The sequence below is a fragment of the Coptis chinensis genome, chromosome 3 (assembly GCF_015680905.1).
Source record: "Coptis chinensis isolate HL-2020 chromosome 3, ASM1568090v1, whole genome shotgun sequence".
In the NCBI taxonomy this organism is placed as follows: Eukaryota; Viridiplantae; Streptophyta; class Magnoliopsida; order Ranunculales; family Ranunculaceae; genus Coptis; species Coptis chinensis.
In genome coordinates, this window is record NC_141458.1 from 18,529,578 (window position 1) to 18,543,406 (window position 13,829).

The following is a 13,829-nucleotide window of genomic DNA, read 5'->3' on the forward strand; positions in this document are numbered from 1 at the left end:
TTCTTGAGTTGTTTTTTAAACCGTATATGGACTAACTGCATCAATTTAAGTCGTTATACAATTTACTCTACAGGAAGCAATTACATGTATGACTAACAGTGATTAAGTAAGACAGATAAAACGTAATATCCAACCCCTGTATACACCGAAACTTTGATTACCACCTGGAAACAACAGAATGTAAAGAGTGGAGTACTAAATCATCCCTGACTGGTGGAAGTGAAAGCAGTTAGCTCTGGCTCACATTGGAATCTAGCCATGTCTTTTTTATCCAAGGAAACCCATGCTTCTATTCCCTTGCCACATTTAGTATCTACCAGTATAACAGTGTTATTAAGAATCAAATGAACAGGAGTTATCTGAATTGGTTTCCCCCACCCAAAGTCAGCTTCATAGAAAGGGAACCTGCACCAACTGGTAAATAGGAAAAGTTGCAGTTCACCTTTCACATGTTTCTCCATCATCTCCCCCGTAGAGCTATAATACGTGGAAAGCCCATCATCGACTTGAAGTTTTCTCACGAAGTCCCCATCAACTTTCTTAATCGCTTTCCGCAAACGTGCCACCAAGGAATGCAGTTCTGGGGGGGGCTCTGATGTTGTTGATGTTGCCATGGTACCAATGTTAAGATTTCCAAGGACAAAAGGATTGGACAAAGGCGGAACCATTCTTTCACGTAGATTAACTGCATGGATCGCCACAAATGCTTTTACAGATTTCGTTCTCATTCTTACCACATTCATACCACACCTCCATATGAGGGCAGAAACTGCCTCTACCCGTGTCGGTTGGTGTTGTAAGTTGTTGTTGGAACATTTAGCTTTTAGGGCAGCTATATTCAATGCATCGAAGACGAATCTCTTACAAACAAGATTTTGTGCTTGGTTTCCAACGTCAGGTACAAAAGGTGGTTCATCTTTGGAAGGGAAAAGAGTACTTGTCATCGCGCCTAGTTTTGTGTGAAGAAGTTCGTTGTCTTCCCTTGTAATGGCTGCCCAGTTATTGATAAATAAACCCAAGGCAGAGGCATCACATGCTTTATGAGACATGCACACACCGACTGCCATTCCTCCGCAATCAAACAGATTAACTTGAATGGATAACAATGCCTTTGGACCCATTCCATAGAAGTTATCTTTTGGAAGTAATAGGTCGGCCAGCTCCTCCTGTGAAGGAAAATGGCTGAGAAGATGGGAGAGCTGACCATTTATTCGAGCTTCAAAGAAGTTAATACCCTCGTCGTTGCAGTTGATAAATCTATTATCATTTATCCTACCCCCTAACTGGTAAAAGTGAGTTAAGATCTCAGATAATGATTTCTTTAAACGGTCACATCGTTTATCATCACCGCTTTGTATTACTTTGTCGTCGCTGGCAGAGTAGAACAGAATGAGAGGCATATATATTGGAGCAGCATATTGATCAATGAGGGAGAGTTTGAAGCTTCTAAGATGAGAGGGTGTCGGAGAGGCTGGTTTGACGATCTCTTTGCAGACAACCTTAGCTCTAAGACAGGGGTCTTCTCCCAAGGTCAGTGGAAGGACCGACAAAATACTTGGCCGTCGTAGGCGTGGGAGCTGTGGACGTCCATAAAGCCTAGTTGCAAGACAACGTTGGAAGCTAGATTGATGAAAATCTAGCACCAAGTGATTGCTGCAGCTGATGGGATGGCTTAAGTTGGAAGTCATTGCAATAACTAGTTTTTATGGTGTAAATAATGTCTAAATTGTATTTCCTTTGTATACTGCAGACTTTGATTTTCATTTATATAGGGAATGAACTCAACTCGCCAGTTCTGACTTGTGAGTGACACCTAGTGACGACTAATGATCCTTTTTTTCTTTTTTTCTCTGGATAATACGGATGACTGAAGATCCAATGCTAGCTGTTCAATTGTAAACATCAAATTATACCATACATCAAAGCTTTGTAACTGACGCGCATCTACCGAAAACATGTAGCACCAAATTAAAGAGTACAGTTTCTCAATACAAAACAAAACAATTTCATTTGAAACTCTTGGTTGTTACTGCCGGCTGTAGGATCCTGTTTTTGCAAAAACATAGTAATCAGTATAGGACATCATGACGGTGGCCGGAAGATCTCAGAAGAGAGATTTTGGAGAATGTCTACACATAAATTCTTAAAAGATTTTAGAGATATACGATGAATTCGACCCCTTCACATAAATCTGTGTATCTGATAGTCTCTTCTAATCTTAATATTTTTACATGTGGCTGTCGAGATATGCGGGATGGATGTTTTTTGCGGAAGTAGGAGATTTTATTCTTCATAATGAGATGGATTTTCAGAATTGGACATTGTGAATTGGAGTCAAGATTGTACAGATCTCTGCAATTGGAACTTTCATCTGTTTAACTACGTTTTAGGAATTTGCATGAAATATGGAGAACGAATCATATTCCTTGAAACGGGGAATCGTTTTTGCATTGCAATGGTTTGGAATAGATATAATCGGATTCAGTAATGATCCAGCTAAATGCTGATCTGTAGTGATATGCACGTTATCAAAGACCATTAATACTGAGTAGTTGAGAATGCTCCCATTGACCCACGTCACCCCCCCATTTTTTCTCTCAGACTGACACATCAGATTTTACATAAAAAAATGAATTCTCTACGCCTCTTTTTGCCGATTTCAATTATTCGTAACCCAAAATAGTTAAAAACATCTTTCTATAATTTTTTTTCAATTCTACAAAACACTCCCAACTCTCACAAAAAAAAAAAATCATCTCTTCAAACTCTCTCTCTTTTTCTTCTCTATCCACCCATCTGCCGACACAGACCATCATCTGCTGCTGTGGTGGAAGAAGATGGTACTAAAACTGTCCTGGTGATTGAAGAAATTGTCGTGGCTGTCGCCAAAGAAGAAGAAGAAGAAGCAAAAACTGAAACTTTTGTTGAAACCAAGGAAGAAGAGACGACGCCAATTGTTGTTGAAGAAGAACAGGTACCACCAGAAGAAGTGTTCACTTGGGGAATTCCACTTATTGGTGACGAGAAGAGTGATACTATTCTCTTGAAGTTCTTGTAAGCTCGCGATTTCAAGGTCAAGGATGCATTCACTATGGTGAAGAATACTGTGCTGTGGAGAAAAGAGTTTGGTATCGAAGGACTTCATGATGAAGATCTTGGTACTGATCTTGAAAAAGTTGTTTTCATGAATGGTTTTGATAAAGAAGGACACCCAGTTTGTTATAATGTTTATGGGGAGTTCCAGAGCAAGGAATTGTATCAGAAGACTTTCTCTGATGAAGAGAAGAGTAAAAACTTTTTGAGGTGGAGGATTAGGTTTTTTGGAAGAAGTATTTAGAAGCTTGATTTTAGTCCAGGTGGTATTTGCACAATTGTTCAGGTTAATGACTTGAAGAACTCACTTGGACCTTTGAAGACGGAACTTCGTCATGCTACTAATCAAGCTCTCTCTATTTCTTCAAGACAATTATCCTGAATTCGTTGCTAAACAGGTGTGTGGTGATTGTTTATTGTTTATTGGTTTTGGTTTTGATTGAAATGATTATCTGATTATTTTGTTTGTTTATCTGTAGATCTTCATCAATGTTCCATGGTGGTACCTTGCTTTCAATAGGATGATTAGCCCCTTCTTGACTTTGAGGACTAAGAGCAAGTTTGTTTTTGCTGGGCCATCCAAATCTGCCGACACCCTTTTCAAGTTAGTCCTGAATTTTGAGTTTGCTTCATCTTATTTTATTTTGATTTGGTGGTGTTTGGGATTTGAAAATTATGATTGATGCTCAATTGCTCATATATTTCTGAATTTGGGTGTTTATAGATATATTGCTCCTGAGCAAGTACCAGTACAATATGGTGGTTTGAACAAGGAAGGTGATGCAGAATTTACCACTGCTGATGCAGTTACCGAGGTTATTATCAAGCCAGCAAGCAAGCAAACTGTTGAAATCCCTGTTACTGAGGTAAAATTATTTCTTAGTCCTTTTACTTCTATCATTTTATCATTTTAGTATTATAGATGCTCCTATGTTTAATTCCATAAGCTTTAAGGCATTGTCGATTCTCAAGTTGAGAATCTTTAAACTGAGATTCTAGACTAAATATTTGGTTGAAATAGCTCCACATGCGTTCCCATAATTTATATTCACCACGCGCTCTAGCTAAGAGCTGTGAGCTATGAGGAGTTCATGCACAATTCACATGTAGAAAACCATCGGAACAACGGCCTTTTTCACCTCCCAGCTCCTCAAAAGACTTCAGGGGTCTCCTCCTCCCAAATGCTTAGAGATGACGGAGCTAGAAGAATAATAAGTTCAAATTCAGATGTTTTCATCCTTTTCACTTATCTGCTTACATTAAGAGTCCAGAACCCTCATGACTTTTTGTATGCGAATCAAGGAGTGGTAATTGTTGAATATTGTTCTTAGTTAATTCGGCCGAAACAAAAACAAACTCACGCCCAGTTTTAGGAACTGTTCACGTAACAATAAGAAAAAAGGAAAAAATAAAAAAACCTTTCAGTCAAAACTCAAAACCCCACCCCCAACCTTTTTTAAAAAAAAAAAAAATTTCTCTTCTCTCCCTCTGCTCTCCTCCTGACTCAAGAACCCCTTGATTTCAAATTACACACTCTGGATTTCAGTGGATCGCGGTGAAGAACTCATATTCTTCTTAGGAGGGTAGTATGACGGGAATTCATTTCTATTTGCTGTAGATTGTTATTCACCTTCTAAAGACACTGTCAGATCTCTTGACCAATGAGCTATCCGTTTCAGAGCTGCGATGGCGGCATTGGATGGTCACATTTACATTTTTGGTGGTGGAAATCGTGATCTTTGGTATGACACATGTATTAGTTAGTTATATAATTTTCTCAAGGTATATTCGACTTACAAATTAGTGAGAAAACCTACATTGAACTTGACTTGCTTCTTCTGTATTCTGTACCATATTTATTGTGATTAAATTCTATAGTGAGCACTGAATTCAGAAAAAGGTGAACCATTTCTTCCATTTCTTTCTCTCTTTAAATTTAATCATCTCTCTCTGTGGAAAAACTCATCAAGTAGTCTTCTTCTTCTTCTTCTACACTGTAGGCAGTAAGTTTTGTTCTCTTTCGCTCTTGCAGTATCTATTTTTTTTTTTATACTGTTTATTTATTTATTTGTTTTTTTTTATTATGTTTGTGCTTAAAAAAATACTCTTTACTGTTTAGTAAGCTGAAAAAATCAGTTCATTTAGTTTTAGTGGTAATAGTTATTAAATTATTGAGCTTTGTATGTGTAAATTTGTGTTAGTTGGTGTTTTGAAATAGGCTAAAAAGAGGGTTATTGAAATTTGTTGTGTTTGGGGATATAGTTAACTGAGTAGACAAGTTTAGGATCATAAAGTTAACACCATGTTGTTTGTGGTGATTGAAGTCTTCATGGTGCTTTAGAATATAAAATATTATTACACCCAAGTTAACACCATGTTGTTTGTGTATAGTTTAGGATCATAAAGTTAACACCATGTTGTCTGTGGCTATAGGTAACTCAGAAGTTTACAATCTTTTTAGAAGCGTTGGAATTGTTGTGTATATGGCCATTTTTTTAGTTCATGAATCACGATAGGAAGGAAGGTGGTGGTGCTTGAGTGGGGGGAATAACATGCCCATTGCAAAACCAATTAGACTTGAAGCTGATTTTACACCCCACCACCACGCATACATCAAATTGCGTCTTAATACTGTTCATTATGTATTTTTTGTTTGTATGTCTTTTAAGTTTCTATGTATAGTGTCAGTAGGCCAGTACAGTATGGTGATAATTTATTTGGATTGCGTTATTTGCTCAATGCGTGGTTTTCTTTTTTCGTGTTCATCTCACATGGTGAGCACATGTTTATAGTTCATTTAGTGTATTACTGTTCACATGTTACTCAAAAAGGAGGTCATCATATTTGTTCTGCTGTTTTAGGTCAAGTGAAAAAGTGATGTCAGGGATATAAATTAGGTCATCATATAACGCAAGTGAAGGTTCACATGCGTTATAACCTTTTTTTTTTTGTTACACATGATGTCAGGGATTCTTCAAGACAGTGAAAAAGTGAACATCTCCTAATTGGGGAACACGTCTTTTCAAGAACCCTATCACACTGACATCATTGAAGGGGTTTTTGTACAATTACAACTATTCCAGCAGATGTTTTAATTATTTTTGGATGGGTTATTTTGATGGAGGTAAATAGATGAAGAACTTATACCCGAATTTGAAGACTTCTTTTCTGGTGAGATTGAATTTCCATTACCAAATGACAAGTTTGACTTGAGAAGCGAAGCCCAGGCTGAGACAAATAGAATCTATCAAATTGAGATGGAAAAAAATGCAAATGAACTTGAACGTTTAAGTATTATATATTTCTTTTTGCGGTATATGTAGAACTATTTGTAATGTGAGAACCATATTACATGCCATCTATGTTACAATTGCTTATTTCTTCAAACTGTTCGAGAAATTGTTTTAAATGTCAAACCATTTAGGCAAGATCAGTCAAGTATCCCCTAGATAGCAATTCATTCTCCAAACACAAGAAATATCTCATTCCAACAGAAAACGAGGGGTGGTCAACCCATTTGTTTAATTCAATTCACTAGCTTATTTTATATCTTGGTTTCTATGATGGATTCGTAGTATATGGCCGATATCTTGGTTGTAGTTTACTGCCTACAGAGTAAACTGATGTAAGACTGTAATTAAGAGGAAGAATATATGGCATTTCACAGAGTATCATTTATGGGTCTGCCCAAGGTTGCAATAAGTTGCATTCAGTTGCGTCAGATTGTAATCAAGTTCGCATTGATTTCATCACTCTTGGCTAATCTATATTCCAAATCATTGCACATGTAAATTTGATTACAAATTAAATTAACATCAATCAACTCCATAGTAGATCATTTTAATTACATTTCATGGTTCCATGATTTAGTCGAAGTGTTAATCAACTTCATAGTAGATCATTTTAATTACATTTCATGGTTCCATGATTTAGTCGAAGTAGTCAAGTAGCTTGAAGTTTTTGGCAATGTAAACCATATATAGGCATGCAACGTTGGTCTTAAGGAAATTGGTCATAAAGAAAGTGATTGCCAAGATGGTGGTATTGCCTATGGTTGTTGATGTGTTATTTGATTTTAAAACTTTGAAAGAGTTCTACCGGAAAGTCATGACATGCTCTTGCTCCCGCAATCCAAGACAACATGCCTCCCTATTCTTAGTTAAACCCTGAATATATGCTAACGACGTACCATTATTATAGGTTTATTTACTCATGCATGTAATCCATTATTCTCTTTGTTGGGGTTTCTTTGCATGCTAAGTGAGGACGAGATATTTTATTCTTTAATCGGAATTTTTTCATCTATACAAGTATTGTGTGTGTATAGTATTTTGATTGCAATCTCTAAAAAAAAAAACATAAACCCTTCAAACAAAGTATGTAGTGAATTATTAGCTATCAATATACATATATTATTTATTCAAGTGGACTTTAAACTTTTGAGTCATTAGCTATCTATGTAGTAAGTCCGGCCATAGGCCGGGCCAAATGGCTAGTGTATACATATAACCTGGTAACAAGGATTGGATCCTGAGGTGTGTTGGTTTGGTTGTTACACACTTCGAAGGCTCTACAAAATGTATTACTCAAAGCATCACATAAATAGAACAGGAAAGCTAAATAACACACTTATTTATCTATTTATTAAGATTAATGAGGTCTTATTCAAGGAGGGAAAAAATAGTCTACTTTATGGATAAGTTGATCTCACTAGGAAAAAAATATAGAGACTACAAATATATAGAAACTAAATCTTTGGTTAGTGCTAACCAAATCTAATCAAATAAGACTATAATAATATCTTCATATATAAATGATGATCATGAAGATATTCTAGACATCTCACTTATATAGTTATATTCCAACTAACACTTCATAAAATTTCTTATTATGTTCCTAATTGTTACATACTAGTTAATGCCTTTGTCTTTGCCAACGGATTGTTTTTGAATTTCTTGATTTGCATTGATTTTTTTAATATTATTTTTATTTTTATTTATTTTTTTTTATGTGGAAATTTTAGTGATACTGATAAAGAATTTTACAAATAATTAGGACAAGCGTGCAACAAGCTGCGCCGCAAGTCTTTTCTGAATAGCAAATCCTATTCTTCTAAAAACAAACTCGTTAGAACCAAATTTGTCATAACATTCTTGTCCATAACTTTTCAAGTCTCTTGAGAAGCTCAACAGATTGTTGTTCCAAGAAACAAAAAAGTGTCGAAACTAAACGGAATGAAACAATCTTTGGTTAGCCGTGCAAGCTTCCCTCATGCTTCTCCATCTTCCCATTTGCTCTCTCTTAGTTGCTCCCCGCCTCAAAGACTCCATTCCCAAGCCCTACCAACGGAGAGGCTCTAGTTACATCAACACATGCATGTCTCCCCTCCGACCAATCAGTATATCAATATATCCCAGGTCGAAGTGTGGATCTTCCCTCATTCGGATCGGTGAGAAAATTCACGGGAGCTTCCTTCTTCACTTGTACCCGACCCTCCAAAATGCATCACATACAATATCTCGACATGATCATGTCGGTATTTGAAACACGGAAAATATCTACGATTAAGCCGCATGGTCTCCAAAAGCATCTAGTCTACTCTTTTTGCAAAGCGGGGCATAGACCACCCATCGAGTACAAAGGAATCATGAGGCGGTGCGGAGAATAGAACGATACTCCAGCGGCGACATATCTTTGTCCAAGTCCCTCCATCGAATAGCAAGTAGAAAGTCCTTTGCGTGTTTCGATTTTGCAAGCATCCAATGATCGCTTTCGACGAAGCGAGATAACACAAACTCCCTCTCAAGACCAAGAACAATCTTACTATAGACGCTTCCGCCAAAACTTTTTGTGGTTTTGAGGGGGCGGTAGCATTCCCACCATAGAAGGCGGAGGTCAAAATCGGGTAGACAAAGACTTATTGCACTGCTAGCAACATCAAGAATCTCATCCAAAGGCACTGGCCCACACCTCCTAAGAATGTGGTTCTAAAGCTCAGACGTCTGACAACGGGAGGCCACAAAAGCAAAAGTAGAGACATCAGGGGCACAATAAATACCTAACCCACCCAGACGTAATGGGAGTGTCGATAAACGCCACTGCAAATCACCGAAGTTAGGACCATCAGAAACCACAATGCCCTGGAGAACACTGCGGAGATGCCGATCAAACGTCTTAGCTGCCTCTCTAAAAAGGGATGGTGGACAAGTACGAATCGCAAATACCAACTTAGAGAGCCCAGCACAAGCCCGTAAGAGAGCTAACTCACACTGTGGATCGTCTAATATAGCTAAGCGGTCCATCAAAGTCACAACCTTTTCAACACGCTTGCAAGCAAGGCCCCTAACAAATGATGGATCGATCGATCGCACCTCCAAGCAACGACTCCTGGCGGGCGGGACAAATCTGAAGGAAAAGACCCGAGTGGAGCGGCGTGGATCCAATGATGGCCAAAATAGCTAAGTTTTAGCCACATTAAGAACCGACCCATAAGAAGGTCCTTCTTCCGAATCATACTCAAAGCCGCCGCCACCGCTCAGTATCTCCAATCGAGTCCCATCATCTAGATACCAAGCATGTAGTAACAATCGACAACCGGATGGATCCCGAGAATCGGGGGATGCAACACCGGTGCAAATAGAAGGGGACCCAAAGGGTTGCCTTTTTGGACGAGATGCAGACCATATGTAGCTATCCCCATATATAACCTCGCGGGTTGACAATACAAGTACTCAACCCCAAGGGAAATAGTCGGGCAACGGATACGAACCTCTCTCAACATAGTAGTCCGATCAACCATGTTAAAGGCGCTCGAAAAATCTACAAGCAAAGATCGAAAAGAGAGGTATTGTCATCGTTAGCATACACTATCGCGGTTGGACACAAGTGCAAAAAAAAACCGCACCACCGTAAAACACCAACCCCATAATCGAAAATCCGCAAGTATCCTACCACATCTTGGGAAACTCCTTTCATTGCAATATTGGAGACCAAACGGTAGCCAAACCATCCCTACAACTATGGGGATCTAATACTATTATCCGGCGAGAAGTGGGAGTAAGCGGAGCACTCGCGAATGAATTCTCGCTAACGGTGTGGACATCGCCCCTCAGAACCAAAGATTCACCACAGGGGTCAATGCATCTAGCAAATCAGACGATATAGCTGCTGCAGCCCCACTCATGGCATCCAACAAATGCTGAGCTCGAAGACCATCACGACCACAAGAAGTACCCTTTGGAAATGACCGAATACATGACAATAGGGCATCTCTCTCTACCACTAAAGGAGGCTCAGCAAAAGGAACAGTCGGTCTCACAGGTGGTTGTCGCATCGGGTGTTTCTCCTCTAATGCACATATAGTCTCTGCAGTATTGGAGGCAACTCCTGCTGATGATAACACTTTGACCGCTGCAGCAAAATGTCCATCAGCAACTTTCTGTAAACAGCGACTCACATTCTGAGTGGAGGCAGATTTCCGCCTATTTGGATGAAGGAGACTCATTCTGGACTCTAAGAGACGAAACATACCGCCAGGCTCATTCCATGTCGTCAAAGCATGGAGAATCTGTTTTTGCTGAAAGTTTTTCCTAGTGCCATAACGGCGTTCGACGATTTCGTGGTCGGAAAAACTGCGAGTGCAACGCGGCAAGAGGAGGAGACGAACCCAAGACATAACTGAACTAGGATCAGTTGTAATATCCCAGAGAGCCGATTTCAGTGCACCTGAAAATGCCAATCGACAAGCACGTGGTATATTTTTCACGGTTCGGAAAGGTATACGAAATGCATTATCCAGTAATTTCTCATTAAGAGAAGAAGGGACAACAAGCGGATCAGGGGTATCACCAACACCCCTCTGTGTCGTGGATGCAAGATCTGTAGTGTCGGGCTTAGGAGGCGGCTGTGGTATGCCCACAATGAAACATGGGGATTCCCCATTCTCCAACAAAATAGGTGGTGGTATGATAGCATCTGGATGACGGCACGGTATACCAAATGCGTGGATATCCAGACAACGACCACACATCCATTTGTCTATAGACTTTAAGGAATTCTCCAATAACAAATACAAATCACAATCATCCTTAAGTTCATCCCGTACCCTATCAATACTCAACTGACAACCTACGTGTTGTTTATCAAAATGCGTGAGAAAGTAGGGAATAGTAAAGCCATTACTGTTAACCCCATTAGTGCATCCATGACGATCACGGAAAGGGCAATGAACACGTTTCTTAAGAGGCAGGACAATAGAACCAGAAGAAACAACTTTCTTCTTTCTCATATCCAAATCCTGTCAACAACTCAACAAAACCCAAATCCAATCAAACAAAACCCAACATAAGCAAATCCCCAATCCTGTCAGCAAAACTACAAATTCCACACCTCATCCCATCAACACACAAAACCTAAACCAAAATCTCTCCGATAGAAAAGTTTATCTCTGACAGCCACAAAAACCCAACGAATGAGTTCACCAAGGCAACCCAAACCTAACGAACCTAATACAAGTCCTTTCCTACCCCAAACCACCCCGAATCAGTTGCGGGAGGTAGTGGTAGAATCCAACAAAATGATAAAGCTCCTCGAGTGTTTGGCGGTGGGGATATAGCGGTGTGGCAATAGTGTGGCGCTGATGAGGAAGGAGGGTAGTGATTGTACTGGTGGCTGATGGTGTTGCGGTGATGAGGGAGGATTGGTTATGGACCGGAGAAGCGGAGTACAAATCAAAATCGGTGCTGCTGGTTTTTGGCCTGCTGGAAGGTGGCGGTGGAAGCAACAGGCTGTTGCTGATGGGAGGAGGTGGTCGGGGGTTGTGGTAGTGATTTGGAAGGTGATTCGGCGGTGGTGCGGTGGAGGGGCGAGGTGATGGGGATGCAGCAGCAGCAAGGTTGGGTTTAGATCGGTGGAAGAAGAGGGTGGAGGATTAATGGTGTTGGTGGCAGCTGGTGCTGGTGGGAGGTGGTTGAGAAGAAGGTTGAGTCGCTGTAGGCGGTGGTCGGGTTTCCAGATCTGTGGTTTAAAGGAGGCGGTGGTGGTGGCAGCGATGAGGTGCCATGTCGGGTGGTTTATGGGGGCGGCAGTGGGAGGTGGTGGTGAGGGTGTGGGCAGCACAAGCGGTGCTGCAAGTTGCGGGGGAAGAAGAAGGTCGGGGAAGAAGAAGGTCTGAAGAAGAAAGTGAACAGTGGCGATTTTTTTTTTTTTTTTTTTTTTTTTTTTTTTTTTTTTTTTCTTATTTAGATTCACCTATTTTTTTTGTTTTTTGTTTTTTATTTTTTTCTTATTTAGATTCACCAATTTTTTCTCCTAGCCACAGTTTTAACAGACATCATCTCTTTGTTCGTATCTTATTTAAATAATAATTATTGATATATTATTTTATAATTTTGGAATAGTTTTTTTTGTCTTGGACATATATATTTTAATTCATGTATTTTTCACAATTTCAATAAATAAAACAAAAACAAAAAGTATTTGTGAAAAATTCATCCCACCGAAACAATTTTGACTAATATGATACATTAAACGTGCTTGTCCAGAAACTTTATACATCACACATGCTTTGGCAATATATATCCTTAGCATGTATATACACCCTTCTAATGATTTAGTTTCCGATATTGAAAAAAAAAAAAAAAAAAAAAAAAAAAAAAATTGATTACAAAACATGCATATGAAATGCTCTACACGCCCATCTGGTACTTCGAATAGCAAATATAGAGATTTGTCATAAAGCATATATGAGTAAGCATATATGAGTAAGCATAATGTGTTAACAAAATTTTAAAAGTAAACATTAGATAACAGAATTACTTGTGGCAGTGACATCCTCACTGCAGAATCAACAACAGACGCCACCCTATGAGCACAATCCACGCCATCTGGAAAATTTCTTTGGACACCCCCCAATATATCACATATTTGTGACATAACAAAGTCAAGTGAAATCTTATTTTGAACTCCTACGCGATACGCTCGTTCCTAAAATAACAGCAAAGTAAGTTACTTTTAACCCAACTTTCTAAAAATTACAAATTTACACACATTTCTACAAGATACTCAAATTTACACACATAAGTTACCGCACCTTATTTTCTGTACCTTCTTGTTGCCCCACAATTGCCTTTGCCCATAACATGGAATCCAAATAAAGATTGGAGTTAAAAAGCACATGAAAAATCTGCCAAGTGAAGATATACAAACCATTAAAATAAGAAAAAATCATTAAGAAAAAGGATCTAAAAATAGAGTAGGAACTACTAGTACCTTAGAATTGAGGATCAAAATTTACAAGAACTTCCATGAAGGGGCCACTGCATTGGCATTCCGAAATCCATACTGATGGACTTACATTAAAAATCTGCATGCCACCACGTAGACAAAGGACAAGATGTAAAGTGGACTCCTACTGGATGTTGTAATCTGCCAGGGTATGACCATCCTCAAGCTGCTTACCAGCGAAAATGAGCCTCTGCTAATTCCCTCATTGTTCTAAATTTTCTCTTTAACATTGTCGATTGTGTCAGAACTCTCAACCTCCAGTCACAACCTTCTGTTTATCAATCAAATTTAGACAATAAGGTTGCTTTTCATTGACATAACACATTCTAGCTGCCTGCAGCAAACAGAAGATAAATGGGTGAGAATAGTGTATTTCAAACCGCATATAAAATGCAAAACCCATCAAACTAGAACAAGAAAAAGGAGCCAATTATCTTTTCAGGGTTCACCAG

The 13,829-nt window shown here is 39.0% G+C and overlaps 1 protein-coding gene and 1 pseudogene across 2 annotated transcripts; one reads left to right on the top strand and one right to left on the bottom strand.

Annotated features, from left to right (window-relative positions):
• Positions 1 to 27: 27 nt before the first annotated feature.
• Positions 28 to 1,785, bottom strand: LOC147508422 (stemmadenine O-acetyltransferase-like). Its single transcript, XM_086600949.1, has one exon. The coding sequence runs from the start codon at positions 1,686 to 1,688 to the stop codon at positions 201 to 203; it is 1,488 nt and encodes a 495-aa protein (XP_086457075.1). The 5' UTR covers positions 1,689 to 1,785; the 3' UTR covers positions 28 to 200.
• Positions 1,786 to 2,729: 944 nt separating this feature from the next.
• LOC147508423 (patellin-3-like) lies at positions 2,730 to 6,616 on the top strand (annotated as a pseudogene). Its single transcript, XR_015218056.1, has 4 exons — positions 2,730 to 3,491; positions 3,573 to 3,697; positions 3,818 to 3,959; positions 6,061 to 6,616. The product of XR_015218056.1 is annotated as a patellin-3-like (transcript).
• The last annotated feature ends 7,213 nt before the right edge of the window (positions 6,617 to 13,829 follow it).